General features: G+C 42.0%; 1 protein-coding gene across 1 annotated transcript; it reads right to left on the bottom strand.

The window, feature by feature from the left end:
- Window positions 1-5,355: 5,355 nt before the first annotated feature.
- On the bottom strand, window positions 5,356-25,181 carry WSB1 (WD repeat and SOCS box containing 1). Its single transcript, XM_081945933.1, has 9 exons — window positions 25,027-25,181; window positions 21,610-21,778; window positions 20,249-20,517; window positions 17,472-17,603; window positions 16,654-16,754; window positions 13,662-13,834; window positions 12,711-12,824; window positions 8,627-8,734; window positions 5,356-6,688 (listed from the first exon to the last, which is right to left on the bottom strand). The coding sequence occupies exons 1-9, from the start codon at window positions 25,064-25,066 to the stop codon at window positions 6,529-6,531; spliced, it is 1,266 nt and encodes a 421-aa protein (XP_081802059.1). The 5' UTR covers window positions 25,067-25,181; the 3' UTR covers window positions 5,356-6,528.
- Window positions 25,182-26,528: the final 1,347 nt, after the last annotated feature.

Here is a 26,528-nt window from a genome sequence, read left to right on the forward strand (position 1 = left end):
ACTTTTGTGTTAAAACGGAATCTCTATGTCAATGAATAACCACCAGAGGGCACTGATGACTAAAATGATACTCCAGAATCATTGAATCGATAGCAAGACAATTCCTTTACTACAGAGGTGTCAAACTCGATTTCAATGAGGGGCGCATTAGGGTTGGGTTTGACTTCAGGGGGCGTGGCTATGGTGGGCGTGGTCATCTTGAGGTCACTTGTGTCAGAGGCGCCGGTGGTGGCCCAAGCGCTCTGCCAGTGAAAAGAGAGCTTAGGGGGGCTTGCGCGGCCCTCCCAGGCTCCATTTTCGACTTGCAACTGTTCATTTACTGAATGTTTAAAGTTACAACAACACTAAAAAAAGTGATGTATGACAATTTTTCACACTTTACAACCATTGCAGCATCCCCATGGCCACGTGATCAAAATTGGCAACTGACTCATATTTATGAAGGTTGCAGTGACCCAGGGCCACCTTTTGCGATCTGAAAAGTAACGTCCAGAATCATTTAACAACCAGGTTACTAACTTCATCAGCCGCAGTGATTCCCTTAAGAACTGTCGCAAGAAAGGGTCGCAAAATGGGGCAAAATTCACTTAGCAAACGTCTCCCTTAACAACAGAAATTGTGGGCGTAACTCGAGGACTACCTGTACTGCCAGGACTTGTTGGTAAGTTCTGTAAGGAGAAAAACTTCCTTTTCCAACTGGTCTACATCTCCAGCTCTTTGCCTTGAAGGACGAGATCAGGGGATCAGCTCAGTGTACAACAGATGCGTCACACGCAGGCAACACCAGAGGTGGTATTCAGCAGGTTGTCAGGCCTACAGCCATCTTTTCTTTTGGATCTTTGGCCTGCCATACTTAATATTATTCTGCTATGCATTTTCTATTGTGGGAAAATGGGAGGGGGGATTGTAGGAGTGAGATGCGTTGTAGCCATAACAAAATTATTTCTAGAAAGCCAAGGCCATCCTCTGTCTTTGCACCTCTGCACCTGACCGGAATTGGTTGAGTGGAACTGCCAGCATGGCAGTGGAAGATTGGACCATGGGATGGGCTTGTGGGTGTGGGGCCAAGATCTTGAACTTTCAACTGGGTGCGGAAAACCGGGAAGCTTTCAGATTTGGGTTTTCCCAGATGGGCCCACATGGCTCTCTTAATAAATTGGAACTTTGAGCAATACTTTGCCTTGGACTCTGATTTACTTTTGGATGCTATTTGGAACAGGTTCTGAACAGTTCTGGAGAACCGGTAGCTGAAATTTTGTGTAGTTCAGAGAACTGGTAAATACTACCTCTGACTGGCCCAGCCGTCATCTATTCTCTGCCTCCCAAGTCTCAGCTGATCGGAGGGAATGGGGATTTTGCAGCAACTTTCCCTGGAGTGGGGAGGGAGTGGAGATTTTACAGCACCCTTCCCCTGCCATGCCCACCAAGCCACACCCACAGAACTGATAGTAAAAAAAATTGAATCCCACCACTGGGCCACGACCACCCCAGCTCCGTGAAGGGAAAAAAATGTTGTGATATATCACGCGGTGACAATGAGACGTGGTGAGCTTGACACCTGTGGTTTACAACATTAATCAGCCTGTGAATGACCTTGAAGGTTAATTGCTTAGGTCAACCAATCCCTTTTTAATATTTAGTATTCTCATGCAACACATTAAGTAACCCCTTTTCATTAACCTATACCAGCTTGTTAGAAAATCATTGAGTTGTTAAGAAGCCACCATGCTTGCAAACTTTGATCCCCAGCAAAAAAAAACAGGTCCAATTCATGGACCCGTTATCAATGGTTGGCCAAGAGGGTGCACTTAGATAATTTTCTTTGAATTGATAACCTAAAGTTGCCCTTACTATTTTGTTTGCTTAGAAACTTTTGCAAAGCAGACGTTTATTTAAGCTATTCATGCCTAGTTAAGCAAACATACACACCACAAAGTGTGTAAACAGCTAGGTTTTCTTTTCTTTTTTCTTTTTTCTTTTGCTGCAGCAAATTAATAGGACGCAGCTTTCCCCAATATTCAAAGAATGTGTTGGGAGATACCCATTTAGTTAATCATTAGATACTAAGGCAGACACCTTATACAGGGCTACTAGAAGTATTAGGCGGCCAGTAGTCCATCAAGTTCAGAGGTTTATAGTCCAGCTTTGTTAGGTCTTCATACACATCCATTACACTATTCCCTCCTGAAATAAGCAAATTTATGCAAAGCTGGGCAAAGGGATAAAGCATGTAAAGAAAATTAAAAGAGTAAGGTTCTACATTTAGGCAAGAAAAACGAAATGCACAGGTACAGTTTAGGTGGTACCTTGCTCAATAGTAGTAACTGTGAGAGGGATCTTGGAGTCCTAGTGGACAACCATTTAAATATGAGCCAGCAGTGTGCAGCAGCTGCCAAAAAAGCCAACACAGTTCTAGGCTGCATAAACAGAGGGATAGAATCAAGTTCACGTGAAGTCTTTAAGAAGATGTTGGACAGCTATTTGTCTGAAATGGTATAGGGTTTCCTGCCTAGGCAGGGGGTTGGACTAGAAGACCTCCAAGATCCCTTCCAACTCTACTATTGTATTGTATTGTAAGTGTTAATACCACTTTATAAGGCCTTGGTAAGGCCACACTTGGAATACTGCATTCAGTTTTGGTCGCCACGATGTAGAAAAGATGTGGAGACTCTAGAAAGAGTGCAGAGAAGAGCAACAAAGATGATTAGGGGACTGGAGGCTAAAACATATGAAGAACGGTTGCAGGAACTGGGTAGGTCTAGTTGAATGAAAAGAAGGACTAGGGGAGACATGATAGCAGTCTTCCAATATTTCAGGGGTTGCCACAAAGAAGAGGGAGTCAAACTATTCTTCAAAGCACCTGAGGGCAAAACAAGAAGCAATGGGTGGAAACTAATCAAGGAGAGAAGCAACTTAGAACTGAGGAGAAACTTCCTGACAGTGAGAACAATTAATCAGGGAACAGCTTGCCTCCAGAAGTTGTGAATGCCCCAACACTGGAAGTCTTTAAGAAGATGTTGGATAGCCATTTGTCTGAAATGTGACAAAGCATTTTTCTTGCAAAGAAAGCAGAACCACCATAATTCACAAATATGCAATTCAGCTAATTTATGGGCCCAGCTTGTGTACATACACTTCTGGGGATTTGTGATTTCCATCTGTTATTATGGGAGGCGAGCATCCTGTTACTGGGGGCAGGAAGAACCAAGTCGCTGATCACAAAGCGGCCACTTCCTGCCTTCCATCTGTTTTCTTTTTCTTTTTCTGTTCAATCTTCAGGAAATGCTTCTTGAATCATCCTTCCAGCCTTGGAAGATTTCCATTGTTTTCGTTCTCCTGTCCAATTTTTTTAGCAGGCCCACCAGCCTACGCAAAATTGTGGTTTCTATTTCTTCCATGCTACATATGCCATTCTTCTCCAAGTTAGGAGGCTATATAAAGATTGGTACCAATTTTCTAGCTCTTGAATGCCATCAGGTTGTCCATGTGGTGGAATCTCCAGCTAGATTAGAGGGAGGGGTCAAAAAGGGATCACGTTTAGTCATTGCAGTGCAGTAAGTGGCACCAGCTGGACCTTTCCTGCAGCAGTGGGATTCATATATTTACCACCTGTTCGCAAATGTGTGTGTGTGTCAGGCCTGCAGCCAGTTCCTTTTAGGATCTTTGGCCTGCCACACTACTATTCTATTCTACTATGTTGTTTCATTAGTGGGAAAATGGGGGGGGGGGGGATTGTACAGAGTTAGATGCTATGTAGCCATAACAAAATTCTTTCTAGAAAGCCAAGGTCATCCTTTGTCTCTGCACCTGACCGGAACTGGATGGGTGGAACTGCCAGCATGGCAGTGGAAGATTGGACCATGTGATGGACTTGTGGGTGTGGGGCAAGATTTTGAACTTTCTAATAAGTGGAGAACACCGGGAAGCTTTCAGATTCAGCTTTTCCCAGATCTGCCAACATGGCTCTCTTAATAAATTGGAACTTTTGAGCAATACTTTGCCTCGGACTCTGATTTAATTTTGGATGTTATTTGGAACCCCGACAGCATGTGCATGTTCATGTCATGCATCTTCCGTTAATGTGTTTGGCTTGCGCACATGGCATGCACGCATGTGCAGAGTGTCAAAAATGAGACTACACAGGACGTTTTGGAGCTGGGCGGGACCAGCCACAGGTTGCCGCTACCGGTTAGGGTGAACCGGTCCAAACACCATCTCTGCTCCCCCGGAATCCCTGAAGCCATATCTCGTCATTCCCAAGGGAATGCAGGCAGTCTGGCGAGATCCTTGTGAACATAGCTACCAACCAACTGTTGAAACTCTTCAATGAGAATTTCTGGTTGCTTTGTCCATCTCTACCTCTCATGCGAATTCATGGAAGATGAATATCAAAATCTCACAGGACTTGCCAAGCTCAAGAGTCTGCGGTTCTCAGATGAAGACAGAGGGGGTCATTCATTGTTATTGAAATATTGTGCATTACCTACTGATCAAATGAAAACTTGTCTTTTGCAATTTAAGCCTGTTTTTCTGTGGCCTACTTTCTGGAGATCAAGAGGTGGATTCTTTTTGAATGACAACTTTTGGGGGATGTTATGAATTGATGATTTATAAATAGCTCCCTGCTCACCAGAGATATCCTGGGGCAGCCAAGAAATGATTAAAAACAAGTCGAGTTAGAAATAATAATTGAATGGAATTTGGGGCTGAACTTTTTTTCAAAATGAATTCATTTCAGGATTAAAAATGAGACAGGCTGGATTTAAGATGACATTAACTTAACAGAAGGGCACAAGGCACAACTCTCCTCCCCAATTCCTTTCTTGTTTATTTACCGTATTTTTCGGAGTATAAGACGCAGCGGAGTATAGGATGCACCAAGATTTTGAAGAGGAAAACAAGAAAAAAAAAATCATTTATGCCTCCCTGGCCCCCAGGTGCACTCTGCAAGCCTCCCAAACCCTCTGTGCACCCTGTTTTTGTGAAAAACGGGCCCATTTTTTGGCAAAAACGGGACACGCGGGGTGGGGTTTTGGGAGGCCAAAAATGGCTGTATTCAGTGTATAAGAACTAATCTTCTGATCATTCTCACTGCCTTCTCCAAATCTGGAGAATGGAAAGTGATGCCCAGAACTGGTACCATATATACCACAGAAAGAAGTGGAAGAATCAGTCCATGGGATTTGGAAATTACATTTCCGCTTATCCAGTCTAAAACACATTTGTCCTTTAGAAAGATACAACGGTGGTTAGTACCTTCAAAATAATTATGTTTGGGTTGTAACATAAATTGCACATATCTTTACATCTTTCCTTGTTCTCTCCACATGTAAATAATCAGCCTTTGAATTCTGGTTTTGTTTTTTGGTACAATGATTTAATATACATATAAAAAAAAATTCAAACAAAATATAGTCAGGCATTTTAAGCAATGCATACATTCTTTGTATCTGCATGTCCAGATAAACTGGAAGGCAAAAGCTAGGAAGAACTAAGTTGTCTGTCTTTGGTAGTTCACCTAGCATTTTGCCTTGATATGACAAAGCCTCACAGGATAATGAAAAAGAAAAGCTTGTAGAAAGCTCATTTACTGGAAGTTTTTAGGCAGGAATTCAAAAGTTTAATGACCTCACATGCTCCCAAACAAACTTTTGCTGCAAAATTAAGGCCTCCTTGGGAAAGGAGATATCCCTGCTAAATGAATTGTCTATCCTGTGTTTGGGGGGCTTCAAGAAAATTCCCTGCTTCTACCTTTGTAAGATCAGGGATGGGCAACCATGGCCCCTTTATGGCCTGTGGACTTCAACTCCCAGCATCCCTGAGCCAGCTATGATGTTCCTGAGCTATGCCGGCTCAGGAATGCTGGGAGTTGAAGTCCACAGGTCATAGAAGGCCCATAGTTGCCCATCCCTGTTGTAAGATGACCACCACAGGGTCGGCTTTGTATAGCTCACTTAATGTACACGACAAAAGCTGCTCAAGATTTTGCCAGCATTTATCTAACATGAGAATTACTGTCTTATTTTACACAGCACCGGTTTTGCTGGTGGCTCCGGAGACAACAGACACGTGAATGTATGGGCTGGATGTATTGTGCAAGTTGCTATAATGGTTCTTACATCTGGGGGGAAAGAGGCAAACACTGGTGGCTTTTATACTGTGAATATACCCTCATGCACACACTTATATACACATGGACTCCTGTCTGTGCATGCAAGCTACACACTAGTTAAAAAAAAAGCAACCTCAAAAGATATACATGGATAGCACATAGCAGCTTACATCCAATTATGTACAAGGTTTCACAGTTAAGAGCTTTCTTTTGAAAAAGCTATTCCACAACTTCGGGGCACATTACCTACTCTGATGTTTTTCTATAAATAATACCTTTACAAATTGAAAGTGGTCCATATTTGAGAACTTGATGATCTAGTCTCAGGGAATAAAGCCATGTTAAAAACCTGTGGACCACTGAAGCTCAAAGACTTTAAAAAGCCTGATCCTCTTTTATTCATTTCCGATGGTTTTCTAACTCCGGTACGAAAGGAAAGAGATGATGGCAGAAGGAACAGGCAAGGTCTCCACTTTTCTTGTAGGCATCACCCGTCTGACAGCCATCCGACACAAATGCTGGAGGCTGGGAATGTGTTTGGGAGAGGTCCAGAAATACACACTTCCGTCCTGTGTTCTGTGGGGAGGAAAAAAACCCATACAGAAATAAATTAAGTGCCATGCATTTGCTTTTTCTCCAAGGAACACTAGTTGTAGAGACTGCAATCCTCATCCTCAGCTGTTGGACTTCATCTCCCATAATTCACCAGCCAGTACCAGCGCAAAGTGTGGCTGTGTGAGCTATATTGGGTGCCCCAAAGAAGGGCACAATAACACCCTTGATCTGTGAACTGCATTGGGTGCTGGTTTGCTTCCAGGTCTAATTCAAGATTTTGGGACATCACCCATGAAGCCCTGCATGGCATAGGGCTAGACTACTTATAAAACTACCTTTGCCCCATTGTATCAGACTGTCCCACTTACTTAATCAGGCAGGGAAGGTATGTTGCAGACCAATCCAAAAAATCCAACTGGTGTGGTTTAGGAAGAGAGACTTCACCTACGCTATGGAATATCCTTCCCCCAGAAGTTAGCGGCCCCTGGCTTTCCATTAAGGAGTCAAAATTTGGCTCTGCGGACTTTCGTGGGAGGCACAAAAGATCATCCAATCATGGGGCTGCTGGGTGCCATGCAGTGGTAGGTTCCGGATCCTGTTCCAACTGTACGGTTGGAACAGGCCCGGCGTCACCCACATGGATGCATGCGGCGCGCGCACACGCATTGTAGCTGCAAACGACGCTTCCGCAAGCCTCCACGACTCTCCAGCTGCTCAGCGGAGCGTCGCAGAGGTGCTGTATGCGCCATGAGCGTAAGCACTGAAAGCTTTAAAACACGGTAAGGAGCTCAGCTGGGAGGGTGGGCCCTCCGGAGCACCAGAACGGTACCCGGTGCTCCAGGCAGGCTCTGGTACGCCCGTACCAGGGCATACCGCCTGCAACCCACCATTAGTGCCATGAAAACCCTCCCTCTGCCTTTATTGATCAACTTTAACAGTTAAATTGCCTTCTTGGAATTTTGTGACCCTTTGAAATTGCTGTAGTTTTATAATCTTATAATTTTAAGTTTTTAAATCCTAAATTAATTTAATTCAAATTTTACATGCTATTTGGTATTATACACACCACCCAGGGCTCCTCTTTGAGGGAGAAGGACGATCTCGAAACACAAACACAAAATATTACATACATGTTACATACATACATGATTTCTTAACTCTTGCTAGAGGACAATGATTTGGATCCAGAAAAACCCATCTAACTCATCTGCTGCCAAGATCACTAACACCCCCCCAGCTAACGATTATGCAATTTTTAAAATTGTTTTTTAATTTTCAAAACAACCACAACACATCCTTCTTTACACACTGTAGAGTGTGTATCAGTTGGTTACAAAAAGGCTTATGTGCATCTCTTCCACAGTCAACAAACGATTATGCAATTTCCGTGATACCAAAATAGTTTTTTAAAAATAGCCAAATCTTGCCCACCTTGGCTGACTGTAGGATGCCCTTGAAGCTTGCAAGGGCACAACAGAGCCTGTTTGATCTTATGGGGTTAGAAAAGGACCTGGCAGTTGGGCACGCTTTGTATTCTGCGCTGGGTTCCTGGAGGGTATAAAGGTGGGATCTAAAACTAACAAATAAGTTAAAATGGTAGCTCTTCTTTTGAGACACACACACTGCTTGGGATGTGAAGGGCAGAGCCATATCACTGCAAAAAGGAAGGCTATTCACATGGAGGTAGTTTGGTATAGTGGTGAAGGTGCCAGCTTAGAAACCAGGATACAGTGAGTTTTAGGATGAAAGCCCATTGGTCCAGTCACTCACTCTCAACCCACGGAGTTGTTGTTGTGGGGAAAGCAGGAAGAGGAAGGAATATCATGTATGTTTGTCACCTTGAATTACTTGTAAATAAAAGCTGGATGAAAGTCAAATGAGCAGACAGACAGACAAACAAACAGAGTAAAAGTAAGCAATTGTAAATGTATAGTATTTTCTCTTGCAAAGTCTCCTTACCCAGCAGCTAAAACACTGCCATCAGTAGAAAAGGCACAGCAAAGTCCATTCTTTAAAGGTGCAACTTGCACAGGGTAATCCTCATCAATTCTCCAGAACCGAACCAGCCTGAAAGAAACAGCAGCAGACGAATTAGAGGCCTGATTGGCATGTCTCTTGGATGGCTTCCAGAGGATTCTCGAAGGAACGGAGGAGCATGAAAGAACATAAATACACTGTCTGGGTGTGGCTTTGGATCAGCCAACTGGATGCAAACTGTAAAAATAGTTTTGAGTCCAGGCCAGAACTGTAACCCAAGTAAGCACTTCAGACAAGTCCCTTCCTCGTTCTAATAAAGATAAAGAGAGGAAAGGGAGGAAACACATTCAGACTTGCAAGATTTTGTTCATTAAAACCTTATAATAAAAGTGATATTAGCTTGTATACTTTGTTTTCCTGGTCTGGTCTACTTGGGAGAGCTGACATCTGCTAAGTAACAAGCCATGATGTCTAAACCACAGTAACTGGTTTATGCAAAATATGCAGACAAAGGCAAACTCAGCAGCAATCCAAAGTAATGTACACCCTTTATAGGAGCAAAGGGGAAATTATATTTCTTGCTGAAACAGAACATTGAGGCTTGTTTTTCTTCCTGTGCTTGAAGTCTCATGCTTCCGTAGAGTTATAGAGGTGAGCAGGGGACTGTCCCCTGGTACCTCAAACCAATTTAAGGGTCATTTTGTGAAGTATGCAACTACAATTGCACACGTGGCCACTGCCAAATTATGAGGTACACAATTGTGTTATTTAAGAATAGCATTCTGGACTTCAGTATGTTCATACCCAAATCTTGCCTTATCCAATTTATGCATCTTTTACTCAACTGCCTAGACTAGGGGTATCAAACACAAGGCCCGCGGGCCAGATTCAGCCCACAATCTGGTTAGATTCGGCCTATGGGGTCGTCCTGGAAAATGGGCCCAGTCTACCCAGAGCGAAGAGGAAACATGCCAGCAGTTTGGGAAGTGGTGTCAAGCTGGCCACGCCCACCTAGTCCCCCCCCCCCCAAGTCAACCACAGCCGATGCGGCCCTCAATGAAATGGAGTTTAACACCCCTGGTCTAGACTCTAAGGAGATTCTCAATCATTTAGGTTATGATTGTCCCGAAGGTGCTTCTTTCAAAAGGCAACTGGATTTTCTTGGGTTTTTTTTTCTTCCCTGGAAACTTTTTGCTCCTCATCCAAGAAGCTTCTTCAATTCTAAATGACCAATCAGTTAGAACTGAAGAAGCTTGGATGAGACGCAAAAAAAATTCAAGGAAGGAAAAAAACTTAAGAGAGTCCTGTTGCCTTTTAGAAAAAGCACAGTTGGGATTTGTATTCAGCTGTATCTCTGGAAAGCCTTAACAGGATGACAATGGGCTCTGACTTATCATTCTTTCCCTGGAGACCATGAAACTGGGAGCATTCTCCCCGGCATGCTCTAATCTAATATGTTGCCAACCAGCACAAATCCCAGGGAAAGACTTTGTACCCAGTAATTGTACTTTGAGGTGTGATGAACCAGATCTTTCAGGCCCATCTACCTCATCTGCTCTTATTACAATGGCAGGTGATTTTATGGTTTCCTTACAAGCTGAACTCCAGAGAGCACTGACTATTTTCAAGCATCTGTTAGCAGACAGAAATGTCCGACACATATATAATGCGTTGTACTTCATTAAACTTTTGACAGTTTTTTCCCCCTATTTCTTTCTAATATGAATTAACCTTTGATGCTTAATGATTACTCAGGGCTGACCATAGTCACTGAGTCATCACAGTTGTATTTCACTTCCTGAATGGGCACACTTTCTGATAGAAAGCATGCTGAGGAATTCTGGGAGTTGAGGTCCACAGGTCATAAAGGGGTCATGGTTCCCCACCCTTGATCTAGATCAGTGATGGCGAACCTTTTTCGCCTCGGGTGCCAAAAGCACATACATGCGCACTATCACACGAACTCGAGTGCCGACCCACATAACGTAATGTCCCCGCTCACCTGTGTGGACCGTGCATTTTTGCACAAGGCTTCCTCGCCACTCCCTGCTCTGGCTGCTTCCCCTTGGATAACACCCAGTGAGGGGAGAAGTTGCTCTGCCACTAAGGGGCAGAGATTGGGGTGGGGGTGGGGGGATGCTCAAGTGTGCTCCTGTGTCAAAAAACCTTCCCTTATCATTCTCCTGTGTAAAGATTGGACCCTTTTTACTATGGCAGGTGTGAGTCCAGTTGCTAAATTCTCCCCTTCTATTAAAGAGGATCCTGGGCACTACAGTCAATAGACAAATGATGAAGAGAGCTGCTGGCACAGGGGAAAGAAAAGCGGCAAGAAAAGAAGAAAAAGCAGCTTTTTCCCCTCAAGGTGGCTGCTCTGTTTCCCCCCCCCCTCCCCTGTGCTAGCATAGAGGATCCTGCCTGGTTGCTGCAATCCAAAGAGAAATGAGAAAGAGAGCTATCTGCATGAGCGAAAGACAAGTAGCAAGGAAATAAGGAAAAGCAGCTTTTTTTCCTCAAGGTGGCTGCTCTGTTTTCCCTCCTCCCCCGTGCTAGCACAGAGGATCATGCCTGGTCACTGCAGTCCAAAGGGAAATGAGGAAGAGACCAATCTGCATGAGGGAAAGACAAGCAGCAAGGAAATAAGGAAAAGCAGCTTTTTCCCCCTCAAGGTGGCTGCTCTGTTGCCCTTTTCTCCATTTCAGCACCACTCCATGGAGCCTGCCCCACCCCCCATCACCCAGGTCCTCGCTTCTCCCAAGCATTTCTTTGCCTATTTAATTTCACCTCCGTAGCATTTTTCCATCGTGTTTCTTGCTGTTTTGGACAGGAAAACAAAGTTTGTGGAACTAAAAAAAACTCCTTTCAATCAATCAATTCCAAGTTTGCGAGATCTCTTCCCCCTCCCCAAGTTGTAATTAATTGAAGTTTTTTTTTAGTCCCACAAACTTGTTTCTCTGCACACGATGGCAAGAAACGTGATGGAGCTGGAAATCAGGTAGGCAAAGAAATGTGTGGGAGAAGCGAGGACCTGGGCGATGGTGGGTGGGGCAACCTCGATGCCCTAGCACTGAAATCGAGAAAAGGGCAACAGCAGCCACGTTGAGTGAAAGAAGCCTCTTTTCTTCTTTCCTTACTGCTTGTCTTTCCCCCTGCTGGCAGCTCTCCTCATTTCCCTGTGGATTCAAGCGATCGGGCAGTATCCTTTTTAGTAGCAGGGGGGAGGGGGGAACAGAGCAGCCAGCACGGGGGAAAGACAAGCGGCAAGAAAAGAGGCTTCTTTCACTCATGCTGGCAGCTCTCTCATTTCCCTGTGGATTCAAGCGATCGGGCAGGATCCTTTTTAGTAGCAGGGGGAGGGGGGAACAGAGCAGCCAGCACGGGGGAAAGAAGCCTCTTTCCTTGCCGCTTGTCTTTCCCCGTTCCGGCAGCTCTCTTTGCATTGGGCTGTTTTTCGCCCTTTGGAGGCTTCAGGGAATCCTCCAGAGATTAAAAAAAACTATTGAAAATCAGCTGGACAGCGGGTGCATGTGCACTGGAGCTGACAGGGCAATGCCTCGCGTGCCCTCAGAAATGGCTCCGCGTGCCGCCTGTGGCACACGTGCCATAGGTTCGCCATCAGGGATCTAGATTATCCCACAACTTTCCCAGGCCTGGCTGATTAGGATATAAGGCTAATCCATTCTATGACAGCAAGTAGCAACATTTGTTAAATCGTATCCTTGAACATAACAGCTGACACCCTTTCTTGATTTTTAAGGGAGCTTTCAAAGCATTTTTAAAACCCAACTTTGGCTTTAAAAAAAATCATTTGAGATATTTGCCTTTCTTGCTGATTATACTTGACATTATCTTGCCTCTGGCTCAATTACTGCTCATGCCGCCACTATAGAAAATGAAATTATAAATAAATGATTATATTTTAATCTGATTATCATGGATCATCTTTAATGGCAGTTAGGGCCGTATTTTTCTCATCCACTTAAATGAACCAGTGACAGGGTTTAACGAACAAGATTATTTTCTCGACCAGCAAGAACTAGCAAAATCCAGTGCCCTTCGCTATACGTACTTATCATCAGCGAGTGTTGCAATATGCAGTCCGTCATGACTGAAAGATACAGATCTGACCCAGCGGTCATTTGCTCCTCCAGCAAATATTGGAGTTGGAGGGGGAAACAGATGCCTGTGGACAAAAAAATGAAACTATATCAAAGCTTTGGAAGCAGCTGCATTTTATTTGATCATTAAGATCTACAACAGAGGTTCCTGGGATCTGTGACCAAGTGCTGGAGAATGAAGGAAGATCTATGCAGCTCTCCCAGCTTCAACTGCAGAAGACTCTTCCAAAATCTCTCCTTTTCAATTTGCTTGGACGGAAGCCAACATTTTAATTAGGATTCTTTCTGTTTACGTTCAAAGAGGAAGAGACTTTGTCAAAAGCATCTTAGGACTACTTAACCTACAAGGTGTAGACTAGTTTAAAGCAATGCACCGAACGACATGCAGCGATGCTACAATGTTCGTAAATGTGGAAAAGGTTCATAAGTCAGTTTTTCCACTGCCATTGTAACAGTCACTAAATGAACTGTTGTAAGTTGAGCACCACCTATACTGATATGGAGAAGTCAATAAATTGCCACCAGCTTTAACTGGTCACAGAATCCTAAGTCTCCAAAATGGGCCAGAGCTTTCCTATATTCTTTTAATTTCAAAAATGCTTCCCACTGCTGCCCCATAAGAAGCAGCAGTCAGTGCTTATGGGTGTTTCCAAATTGCCCAGGGAGAGGGGGTTTTTTTTGGGTGGGGGTGAGGTGTCTGGGGTACAGAAAATCTCAAGATGGAAAAAGAAGGGGAAGATCCATTCATGCAGAACAAAATTGAACACACCCCATTGTTCCCCTATATTGTCATTGCTCTGCGCCTAACCCATGCTGACTGGGGAATTCTGGGAGTTGACCTTCATACATCTTGAAGTTGGCAAAGTTAAGAAAGAGTGGACCAGACCAAGGCACAGGCTTACCCAAACTCCATTAATATTGCTCCAATATGGGGGTCCCAGATGTAGACACGGGTGTCGTAAGATGCAGTAGCCAGCAAGGCTCCATCAGGGGAAAACTCACAGGCTACAACATCGTGGTGATGCCCCTCCAGTTTTCGGATGAGGGTGTATTTATCCATATTCCAAAGCAATACCTGCAATCAAAACAAGGCCCTGTTATAGTTCTGCTCAATTCCAGGGGAAGCATTTTCACACACACACCCCTCCCCCACCCCAGATCTTTGTACTAGTACTTGGAATTAAAATTAAAGGCCAAGCACGATGGCCAACTACTACAATTAAAGAATACGCTCAATGTCGTACTCGGAATTACAGAAATTAAAAGTACACATGCAATGCTAACAATGTTAAGTGTTATTCGTAATGTAAGCCAATAATATATAAAGATAAGTGTCAAGTGGAAATTTAATGGTGTAGGGTACTTAACTGAATGGCATGTAACATTTATCTACTTTTAAAATGTAATAGGGTTAAAGTACTAACATCCCTATTCTGTTCAATTATCTACCCCAAATTTAAGAAATATACAGACAGAAAAAAAAAAAGGAAGGTTAACATATTGTTACTCCCGTGGAATTCCCTGTGAGTTTAAGACCACTTGTTTACAAGGGGATTGGATCGCCAACGACAGCCTAGGAAGAGAAACAGATACTGCAAGCAAAAACAGGTATTGTCACAGCCAAATGACATGACTTGGCAAAAATAAAAATCAATCCAAGTTATTAAAAGTACGAACATTTTAAGCTTACTTTTAAGCATAAAAGTCAAACATTATTGCCAGGCTCTTTCCTTTAAGTAAGGTTTCAATAAATTAAAGCATTTCTACTGGCAGGCATGGGTCAAATACAGTTTACGTGCATTTAAATGTTTTTTTTTGTCACATTGGGGTCAATTTTAAGCACGTCTGGGAGAATCTAACTATCAAATTTATATTACACACTTCGGTGTATTATCAACAGTCTAGCAACGAAAACAAATCTGCACAGAAGAGGGATTGTGGTTGTTATTTTAATAACACATTTTTTTTAAAAATTATATATATTGTAAATCACTCTGAGCCTAGGCAGAGCTTTTAAAACATATGATCGCACAACATGAATTTGTGCATAATATGTGGAGCAAGTAAGTTTTTAAAATCTCTGTTACGTTACTATAACAAAACTTTGTTAAGTCAGCTACAGTAAACTGACAATTGCCTCAAAGTTACTAGACTCCCAACATTCCGTAGGAATGGAATACTAAAACATTAAAAAGGAGTCAGTGGCTCTCACCAATGAGAAAATAAAAAAGAAAAGAAAGGGGGGGAAAAAGCAGAAGGTGGACATCAACCAGCACCTGCGTACGTACAGTACACCCTGCAGCCGAATGCAAGGTTACTTCGTCCTATGGTAAAGTTCGCCTCCAGCCTGGTAGCCGGAGGTGCCAATCTTTCTGCCCAGCTAACACCATTGTGCGCTTGTCTGAGTGGTGCCAGCTTACCCTCAATCACACCAATATTGCTGCCACCACCTGTGACAGGGAAAGCAAGAAGCTTATGGAAAACACACAGCCTAAAAGATCAAGGCATACATCCACATCTGTTCTGTTTAAGACTTTACTGACTAGTCCGCCCTCTCTATGCCGCTGCTTCATAATTTTAAAATATGTTCCCCCCAACCCCCCCACCATGCTGACCTGGCTAAGCTGCTAAGCCAAAGCCAGGATTCTTGCTAGCCCAGAGGATGGACAACTTGGTCAACGCTGAAGGCCACTGCAGAAGAATTTAAAAATTGATTAATAGCCGCAGCACCCTCCGAAAGCCAAAACATTCTTTTTGCAAGAATTTGACTGGGGTAAGTCTGTACTTAAGAGCTGTGCAATTATGCAATGCCATAAAATCAAATTCTGAAGCGGTGGCTCTGAAGGAGGATACAAAACCACACCCCAAACTCTTTTTCTATTTTTGTTTTAAACAGGACCTGTTTTTTTTTTTAAAGAAATGTTTAACCCCAAAGCTGTACGACAGTGAATCTGGGCCATCCTCCCAGCTCATTGCAAGCCTTGGATTTTACTCATTATTTTTCCAGGCTTACAGCCAACCTTTTATTTTAGAAATGTTAACTTTTTGCAGGAAATGTAGAATTCCTGATCCCAACAAAACTCTCGACACCATATAAATAAGCCTCAGGAGACACAAGTTGCCCACCCTTATAAGAGTTCAATCTGGAATTTATTATGGTATATACATATATAAGAAACTCAGTCTCACATATGCTTCTCAAAACTTAAGTTCCACTGATTAAAACTAATGGCTTCCATCCCAAGCTACTTCTACAACTTCCAGTCTTCACAACCAGAGTCTCTCAAGATGTTTTTCCAATAGCATCAACTGACCATTTGCCCTCGTGACTGGACTGTCCCATATTAAAGAACATCTGGAGAGAATCAGGTTGGAGAAGGCCCTTTATGTTGAAAGCTAACTTAATTCTGAACTTTGCAGCAGGGCATTGCAATTTTATTTAAAACTAATATATCATAGTAGCTCTTTACAAGGCACAAGGGTTGCTTGTAGTTAAATACCAACCAGGAATGCTACTGTATTGTTATAGGAGAGCAGCCCAGGCTTTAGGAGGAAAATATAAGAAGCACCAAGAACAAAACATATATTTCTATTAATATTAAACCATTTCTTCTTAAACTGGAATTTGTATTTTATTTGTAAAGAATTATGGAACAGATGGAGACATGCAAAGACTCATTTTCTCTGAATCTAAAAGCAATGCAGTGTCAGCTCAGTAACACCTAACTGAGCAACCTTATGCTAATTACTGTAAATATTTTGGTCATGCAAATCCTCACATCATCATCAAAGCAGCATGGCACCAAGCACAAACATATTTTATTTTAAGATTCCAAATTATTCTTTGCTCACAACTGAAATACAAACTGAAGATCATGAAACTTTGATACCTACTGTTTTATTGGTTCCCACAGAGCAGAGGATGGAAGAATCAGGAGAAAAAGCACAGCTATACACCCAGTTTGGGTGTCCTCTTAATACTTTCATCATATTTCCTGGAAAATTAAGAGAAGAAAATGGATTGGTCTCAATTACTCTCTGAATTAGTGGTTTGGAGCTTTGCCTACGTATTTCCCACTGTTCTTTCCCTGCCTGAAGTTAAACTAGTTGCACACTTAAAAAGATTTTAACACCACAGTAGAAAAATACAAAAAAAAAGTGTTATATTATTGGGGAATATACTAGCCCAGTTCTTATCATGTTCCTGGTCCTTTTTTAAAGTGAATAGGAAAAAAACCCCAGCTTTCCAACTTCTCACCAAGAAGGTGGCACCATTTAATAAGCAGCAATAACTTTTAAAAGTGAATTGTAGCAATTTCCCTACAAGTATGGAATCAAATTTCGATATATCTGAGGTTGAACCCAGGGTAGGTTTCACAGGTACGGAGCATCATTTCAAAACTCCATTCAATTTATTTAGAACATGCTGCTGTTGCTGAATAAGTGGCTCCCTGGTCTTTTATCATCCCTTGTAGTAAAAGGATCTGTAATGCATTTCCTGCCAGGGACCACATGTAATCTTTAAGAAGTGTGCCACAAGGTACAAACCAAAAAAGGGGTACGTTTTTTATATGCCTTAATTTTAAGGTAGTATAGCAATTTGTGGTGTATTTATTATATTACAACAGTGGCGATTCTAGGAGAATTAGAGCACCCAAGATTTTGGTGACTGTAGGCTCTATAACACAGTTGTCTCTTTCCCGAAAACATACCATCATCCTTTAGATCCCACACTCGTAATGTTTTGTCTCTTGAGGCCGATACTAGTATCAGGCTGCCATCAGGGGCAAAAGTCAAATGTCTGACAACTTCAGTATGGTCCATTAAGTTAAGGAGGAGCTTCCCTGTTGGAAAAATGCATTTTAGTCTTCAAATTGCACTTAAATCTACCTGCTTGATATTCCATAGTTGAGGCAGAAGACAAAGATCACCCTATGAAATAATTTGTTTGTTTGTTTTATTGGATTTATATGCCGCCCTTCTCCTAAACGACTTAGGGCTGCGTACAACATTAAAAAGCACATATTATTGCAGCAATTGAGATTAAATTGAGAAGCTGTTAATAGCTTTCCTTTCTCTATGATTACTTTGAACCTATAATTCATACACATTTATAAATCTTGAAAAGTAATTGTAGTATCCAATGCCACGAAACCCGATTTTTTATATTGTTGTCTCTGCTTGCAAGCAATTGAGTGCTATTTTATGTTTTATAATATTAATATAGGAAGTTTTAAATCTAAAGCATATGCAACACTACCTACAACTTCTACAGAATAGCTCAAACACCCTGTAAATCCTCTGTGACAAAAAAAAAGATTTTAGATGGTATAACTTTCCACATTCTTTAGCCAAAATAAGGAATAAATTATGGTATTGAGCCTTTGAGAAACAAAGTGTACCTATTTTACCCTCAGCCTCCAGAATTCTCACTTCACAAATTAGGCCTGGAACCTTTGGAAAATTCCCAGATTTTTATAGTTAAAATACAGATTTCACCCCCCAAAAGATTGTCCATCCGTGTTCGCCACACAAGAGAAGTGTGCAGGGATGGGTAGCCATTCTACCTGCACTTTGAGTTCTGTTACCATGAGGTGGGCATTTTCACAAAATGGCTGCCTGAGAAAACTTGCTGATTCATAAAATGGCTGACAGGTTAACCATAGCCACTTTTTACAAAACAGCCATTTATCAGAGGGTGAACTAGAGGGCCAAGATATTCTCTATTGCTATAATGAGATATTTGTGGGCCCAACACCCCACCCCACCCATAAATAGGAGGCTTCCCCTATTTGAAGCAGTTTCCTATTTAAATAATCAGGGGGCGCAGAGAGATTGATGGGTAGAAAAGACAAACATCAGAGAATTTAATATCCCAAGATGTGCATAAAATGGAACAAATCATTTTAGGAAGTCCTGCCGAACCAGTCAAGGTTGGCTATCGTTCAGCATAAAAAAATGTTACTGTGGTTCCAAGATTTGGACTGGGAAAATACTCACAGGGATCCCAGAATTATTTTCCAAAGTAGAAGACTGGTGCACCCATATGTCTCACTGGCTTATTCCCATCTCTAATTTTCCTATCATAATTTCTTTCCCCCACCATTTCTCAACCTCACACAACTTTGGGGTTACCTTCCTTTCTACCTTCCCCTACAAACACTCCCACCTGGAAAATTCCAGTTCAATCTGTATCGAGAACAATCCCCAACCCCCTTTCTCTCTGATCCAGACCAAACATGCATATTACAACTTTTACATGAACCACCCAAAACCAGCTGTGCTTGTACGGAACAGTTTGTGCACACATTATTTTGCACGCTTTCTCTGTATTGCCTGTCCCTGACCTTCATGGCAGTCCTTCAAATATTTGAAGCAGTTATTGTGCCACCCCTGGTTTCTGATGCTATCCAGTCAAATCCAGTCCTTTCAATATCCCTTTTGATCTCTAGGTCCTATATTTAACTAATGAGTTATTACACATAAGCTATGTTTATTTTGGGGTTTTTAAAAACAAACTTTGATCCCAAATAGGCCTCCTTTAAGTCAATATACTTGAGCTATCTACTGGATAAACTTTATAAAAAAGTGCCAGGATAACTTATCTCCCAAGTAGTTTCAAGATTTTAATACAAGAGCCACTGGTTCAACTTTTAAGGTTTATGCAGCACAATGCTGTTTGTGTTTCAATTTTGAAGAATTGGCATCAATTTGTATTCAGATTAAATAAAAGTTAAACTGGGCGAAAATTACACTTACAAAGCCACTTTTCAGGAAGTGAAATAATTTATACTAAAGGAACACATACAACAGGGGCTCACAAGGAACAAGAGTCTTTACAATTATTGTATGCCATTCTTCCCTCTCTTCTAAATAAAAAACAGAAATGTTTCTCCAGATATCACTAGATTCCTCTCAATTCCAACCAACAAGACAAGTATTTTATTATTTATTAAACAAATGTATATAGCCACCCACTCACACATAGGTGACTACTGGCACCCTACAAAATTGAAAAAATCCATTATATAATAAAATCCATTGCAACACCCCCCACCCATCCCAATGGCAGCAACAACACAATCAAATTTGCCATTTGATTAGCTCCATCACCATTCATGATGCCCAGGCCTGCTGACAAATCTATGTTAGGGCCTTTCAGACAAGCAGCAGAGTGGGGCGGGCACAAATGTATCTCAGGGACAATGTTCCATAAAGAACGGGCCACCACCAAGAAGGCCCTTTATCATAGTCCCACCAGATGATAATCTCCAATCAGAGGGACCTATAACATGTCCTGTCTTCCTGTTCTGGTGGGCTGAATAGAAGTAATAGAGGAGAGGTAGCCCTTCAAATAACCTGGACCCAAGTCATGTAGGTGTAAGGCTGGTGGAAGATGTACTATGGCAACATCTGAAGGGGGCTAACCTTATTGTTATTTTAAAAGGAAAGCCAGACACCTGAGCTTTGTCAAAATGTCCTTCCTTACCTGTATAGGCATCCCATATTTTGATGCGTCCATTGGCTAAGCCTGTTGCTAATAGAAGCTGGTCTTGACCAAATCTGAATCGGTGCCATTCTATATTCACACAACGACTCTGTTTCTCAGGTACTGATGATCCAAATGCAAGACTCCAGACTATGTCGCCACAATCTATGACTTGCTCACAGGGCTTGTTTTTCTGGTCGCCATCACTGTTCTGCCTTGAGAGTTTGGAATGATTTAAGTTGGCAAAATTCTTTACACTGTGCAATGAGCTGTGGGTGACAAAATTAAGGGTAAATATTTTGCAAGAGCAAGGTCCTAAAGGCATGCCACTTTATATAAATATCCTGTTATAAACCATTATAACATCCCAGTCCTTTGGACTTTAAAGTCCCATGAACACCAAGAAAGGGACTGTGGTTTTCTAGTAAACTCATACAAAAACATTTCTTTATGGAGGTGGTCAACAGACAACACTAACATCAATCACCCCATAATATTGCAATCCAGCATTTAATGCATGAAGAAAGATGATGAATTTTAGCTAGAAAAAAGCATTTTCTTTCTATCCTTAAGAAACAGGCCACTGCTTTGGACAGAAACAAAGCAGAGGGCATATCAAGGCCAAGGTAGAATTAATCCATGTCTTCTAGATTAAAATCCAAATGTCCACCACTGAGCTACAACTAGCTTGCTTCATGAGGAAGTTATGATTAAGCCAAAGAACCACATCCTTTTCTTTAGTTCCCATAATCCTTTGGGGAATCTCTCTCTAAGATTTATTGGATTAGATCAGGGGTGACAAACTCATGGGCTGGCTGCACTATGGGCTGGCCACGCCCACCCCGGTTTTAGCGAAGGGGGAAAAGTAGCAATATGTCATGTGATGATGCGAGTTTGACACCCTTGGATTAGATGCTCTCTTCTGTTGAGAACAGAGCAGCCTTTCCTAACATGAGGGATTTGGAGAATTTACCCAATATTATTTAGGAGACCAAAAGGTGGAGAAAGTTAGAATGGGTAATCCTCATGAAGCCAACGAGAAAAGACACAACAAACTGAAATCATATTTTAACTACTCTACTGTGGTAAGACATCACACAGCTGCTTGGTAAGTATAGTAGTGTGTTATGCAGACTTAGATACTGTGGTTTTAAGTTACTGTTAATGTGCCATGACATATGCTATGTTTAAACAAAGCAATATCTAACACAATGTATATTCAGGCAAAATATGATTGAGTTCAATCTGCTATATTTCCCTGATATTGTATTTAATTTAAATTTTTAAAAAATCCATAATAGGAAGACTGTAGGCAGACAAATAAACAAACAAACAGATTTTTCTAAGCCAGTCATACTCACAAGTTCTTAAGGCACTGAGACCAGGGGACAAGTTTTACTATGCGATGGCCTTGTGACCAAGCGAAGTAGGAGCCATCTGGAGCAAAAGCAACTGTCCAGTTTTCACGGCCACACTTCTTATCGAAAGGAGAAGCTGGAGCTAAGAGTTCTCCTACTGTCCGTGACCTTCCTAAAAAAATAAAAGTTCATCATTTGTCAGACATTCAATAGGTATAACTCCATACCAGAAGTTACATTTTTTGAATAATTGTGCATGTGCAATCTGATTCCGCTTTTAATTCCTCATAACAGTATATAAAAAAAAATATAAGCACACAATTTCAAAGTCAGAAACATGATAACCAACATAAATCTGAATAGAATCTAAGCATATCAAAAAGAAAATCACTTGCCATTTCAAAAATTACAAGGGACAAGAAGTTGCAATTCCCCCTGCTAGCACATACAGCACAAGTTAGATACCACAATTGAGGATCAGAAACTATGTATGGGTTTTTTAAATTGTTATTGCTGCTTTGAGTCAGATGACTACATAGACAAATCCATGAAGGTGTTGGGTTGCATTTTTGGAAGCGGTTTGCCCTTGTCATAATCTAAAGACAGAGTGAGCCAGTCATGCAGCCAGGTGGTTTCACGCCTAAGGCAGGATCTGAACCCAGGTTTTCCTGCTCCTACCTAGAATAAGCAACTTAATCATTGGACCAAACTAGATAAGAACTGGGAAGTAATTTATTGCACTATTTATTCAAATAACCACAATCTAAACATCTTTAGTATCAATGAAAAGTCATCACTTTGCAGACCATTTTACAAAAGCAAACAATTTGTATCCTGTGTGTGCCTGAGGTTTTCAAGCAATTTTGTTCTTTCCATGGACTTGTGAAATTGGATTGAAGTTTTAGTAATTGTTTCTATACTGAGATAATTCATCCATACTCCCTGAAATTATGATTTGTCTGCTATAGCAGACCCATTGTCTCCTTGTGTATCTTAAAAATAAAATTATCAAAAAGCTAAGGTACAATCAATTTATTCACCTTTAATATGTCACAATTTGTGTTTGAGTTGAATTCTCACATCTGTTATTTTTAACTGCACCCACTGTTTTTATGTGTACTGTATGCTATAATTTCCTGGGAAGGGCCAAAAGAATATTATGGAGAACAAATAAATTGTTAGAAAAGGAAAATTGAAATCATACTCGTGAAAGGAAGAACATCCATGATATATCAAAGGTCTATCGAGATTCCTAGCCATCCAGGTGCCCAAAGGTGCCTTCCAACAGGCAACTGGATTTCCTTGTTATTTTCTTGGAGAGGTTTCCCCATTTCACCCAAGAAGCTTATTCAGTTCCCTTCTTCAGAACTGAAGGAGGTTCTTGGATGAGAAGCAAAATGTTTTCAAAGAAAAAACAAAGTCCAGTTGCCTTTTGAAAGCTACCTCTGGAACATGGTACAGCAAGCAACACAAAGTATTACTGGCTATTATGCAGGCTGAAGGCAGCATTTTATGCCTTGCCATTATCTATAGATGCAAGTACAGACAAAGATAAAAACTGCTGTCTCATACTTATTCCCATTTGATCAAATCCCTGATGCCAGCCTCTTCCACTCCCTTACCTCCACTCCCATGTTTCTTGTCTTGTGATTGGGCTCTAAGTCCACTCCCACCCGCCTCCACTTCAATTTGGAACCCAAGTATAAACCACAGCTAATTTCGTTTTCTTCAGCCTTGGTTTCTCCAGATGGTCTAAACCAGTGGTTACCAAGTGGTGGTAAAATTATTTGCACTTTTTATATTGCACTAAATACTATTTATGTTTTTTTTTTAATTGCATTAGTGATTCGCAGGATTTAAAATTATGAATTTAGTGGTCCCTGAGGTCTAAAAGGTGGTAACCCCTGGTCTAAACCACCAATCCCCTCTTCCAATTCAAAAATAGGGCCACCATCAACTCATTCTCCAAATGCCTCCTGCCAGCTGAAAAACTCCATTCAAGACAATTACATCTGCTCAACAGCCAGCATGCCCTTCTCCAGACGTGCTACAGTCCACGTCATCTACTTTTTAGCGTGCAAAGGGGGAATGGTGTGAACTACCTTTCTATATCTGCAGACATTACAAGCCCTCCACTCTGACCACAAGGCTCTACTGTCAACATGCCCCACCTCCCCTTCAATCATTCCACCCACCCACATCCTTCAAATAACTGAGGGGTCAGGAGGAGTCTCCTTAGCCACTATTTTTAGAATGGCAGGGCTGCAGTGGGCAAAGCCAAAGATTCTCTTACAGTGGAGCTATTGGGGTCACCACAACCTTTCTCCCTATAAATAAATGTAGGGCTGCTTCCAATATCCACCCAGATGCAATTCCTCAGAAATGGGCTGGATCATTCCTATTAATGCAGAAGGAGACTGACACCCCACCTTGTAAGCCCACCTCAAGTTCCTCTTCTTTTGCCTGCAAACAGCTTCGCTTTGCTTTCCCTGTACCCGATTACAGACAGTCCTCAAACTTACGACTACAATTGTGGCCAAAATTTCTGCTAAGTGAGAAACATGTTGTCAGTTTTGCCCCCATTTTACGACTATTTTTTTTTTTTTTGGCCAGGTTTGTGAAGCACCGGAGTTGTAAAATTGGTAAACTGGTTGTTAAAGTGAATCTTACTTTCCCCATTGACTCCTGGGACACTGCAACCGTCATAAATGTGACTCAGTCGTCAGGCATTCAAATGGAAATCCCATGACCATGGGGATACCTCAATGGTCGTAAGTATGAAAAACGGCCCTGTCACTTTTTTTCAATGGCAGCGTACGTCAAACGGTCACTGAGCTGTTGTTCTAAGTCGAGGACTACCTGTATCTAAGACAGATGGAAGTGCTGACATCTGTCTTTATAGTATACAAATGCACATGCCCCAACAATTCCTATTGCGCACCATTATTCTTTCCAGGAAAACGAAGCTTTTGTTCATATGGCAGCATACTCGGGCATTTAAATTTTTTCCCTTTTTAAAAAAAAAGTGGCGTTAAGGGCTAGCCAAGACAGACTGCCCTTCCCCAACCTGGCGCCCACGAGACTTAATAAGAGCCTCATTATTTGTCTCCCAAGAGGCAAAACGTGACTGAGACCAAACATCAACTGCAACTCAAATAATCGGGGAAATGCCAGACGGAGGAAATTGAGGTTACTTACCTTGGAGTAAGACCGTCTCCAATAAAATTAATGAGATTTCGTTAAGCAAGCATGCATAACATGAAGCTTCTCCCAGCCCCCCCCCAGCCCCCCGCAAACAGGTCGGTCGATCTATACACACCCAAAGGAGTTCTTCCCAACCGTTCCGCCGTTTATTAACCATAACCCTAGCAACGAAAACATTTTCTTAAAAAAAAAAACCGTGAACGGGCTCTTTCTTACCAATGAGCTTCTCGTTAACACTCGGAGGAAAGCTGGCCATCTACGGAGCGGCCCTTCACTCCGGCTCTGAACTAAAATGAAATAAAACAAACGGTTGGGGAGGAAAAAAGACAGATCTGTCAGCCTCTCCCACTCGCAGCCAAAGAAAGACAGACAAAATGGCCGGCGCGGGAAGCCTTATAAAGAGGGGGCGTGGCTTGGCGGGGATCCACAAAGCCGCGCCCCTTGCGTGAAGGGCGTGAAGTGTGAAGGGGGGAAGATGCTTGTTCGGTCTTCCTTTCGGCCCCTTAACGGGGTGAAAAGCCCTTGTTTCTTTCAGGCTCCCCCCTTTTTGAAGTTAGAATACGATAGGCCCACCAGGGAAGATTCTCCCTTGGAAGAATCCATTATGTGAAGAAAAGGAGGAATAGAGGCTATTACTAGGGCTAACCAGCCTTTTCACGCATTGGGGCATTAATTTCCTCTCTAGGCAATAAAGTCTCTCAAGCTTGAAATTTGTACCCATGCAGAGCTGGATGGGTACTTGGTTGGGGAAAGATGACTTAATTATAAACTATACTAGTAGCTGGATACCCATGCTATGTGACGAAGAGAAATTAGGATCACAATCTGTTGGCTCTGTGGTGGTTGGAGGGTGAAACGCATAAGGGAATATTCCCGCCGCCTTGAGTCCAGAAGCAATTCCATAGATGGAAGGTGTAGACATTTTGGTGAGGTACCGACTTACTGTAAGGAACCCTGGACCATTCCTGAGTGAAGGAGTGGAATGTCTCCCAGTTTGAGCTGAGGTAAGGGAATGTGAGGCAACTGGCAGTTGGAACAGAGTTATTTTCAGGTGGGGAGGGGGAGTAGAGCTCCTTAGCATCAGAGCGTGTTAATTACTGTATAAGAAATACTAATGATCTGATGGTCATTTCAAAAAATCCTTTAGTGAGCACCTAGAAGTCAAGAGGAGCATACGTGCCAAATTTCAGGTTTGTAGGCTTTATGGTTCTGGAAATTTCGTGATGAGTAAGTGGTACTTGCCTTTTATATATACAGATCCAATCGAGGGACCACCAGTTTAATATTGTGTATATACTTGTATGCCTATAAGTCAGTGTTGGCTCCTCATGACTGCCTGGACTAGTCCTTTCATCCTTTTGATAACATTTTTGGAAGTGGTTTGTCCTTGCCTTCTTCCTAGAGCTGAGAGAGAATGACTTGACCGAAGCTGGCTTTGTGACCAATGCAGGATTAGAATTCATGGTCTTTTGGTTTTGAGCCCTGAGCCTTAACCACTGCACCAAACTGGTTCTCATAGTGGACTTAATTTCTCCCCAAATCCTTCAATCAATGGCCAGTGTTGCTAGCACATCACAGATTGGTTTGCACAACCCATGAAAGATGTGTTGGCTACATTTTGAGACTGATCAGTTTCAATCTCAGTTAGGCTGGCTTATGGCTTCTTGTGTTTACTTACTCTAGGGTTTAACACAATGTTTCATAAACTTCACCTTTTT

Source organism: Natrix helvetica (assembly GCF_964273705.1).
Source record: "Natrix helvetica genome assembly, chromosome: 2".
Classification (NCBI taxonomy): domain Eukaryota; kingdom Metazoa; phylum Chordata; class Lepidosauria; order Squamata; family Natricidae; genus Natrix; species Natrix helvetica.

Excerpts from the sequence above, each read along its gene's own strand:
- WSB1 (XM_081945933.1), bottom strand. The coding sequence starts at position 25,066 with ATGGCCAGCTTTCCTCCGAGTGTTAACGAGAAGCTCATTG. Across the intron at positions 17,604-20,248 it reads AATATGGGATGCCTATACAG|GGAAGCTCCTCCTTAACTTA; the intron begins GTAAGGAAGGAC and ends TTTTTCCAACAG. Across the intron at positions 6,689-8,626 it reads GGCAGTGTTTTAGCTGCTGG|AACACAGGACGGAAGTGTGT; the intron begins GTAAGGAGACTT and ends TCCTCCCCACAG.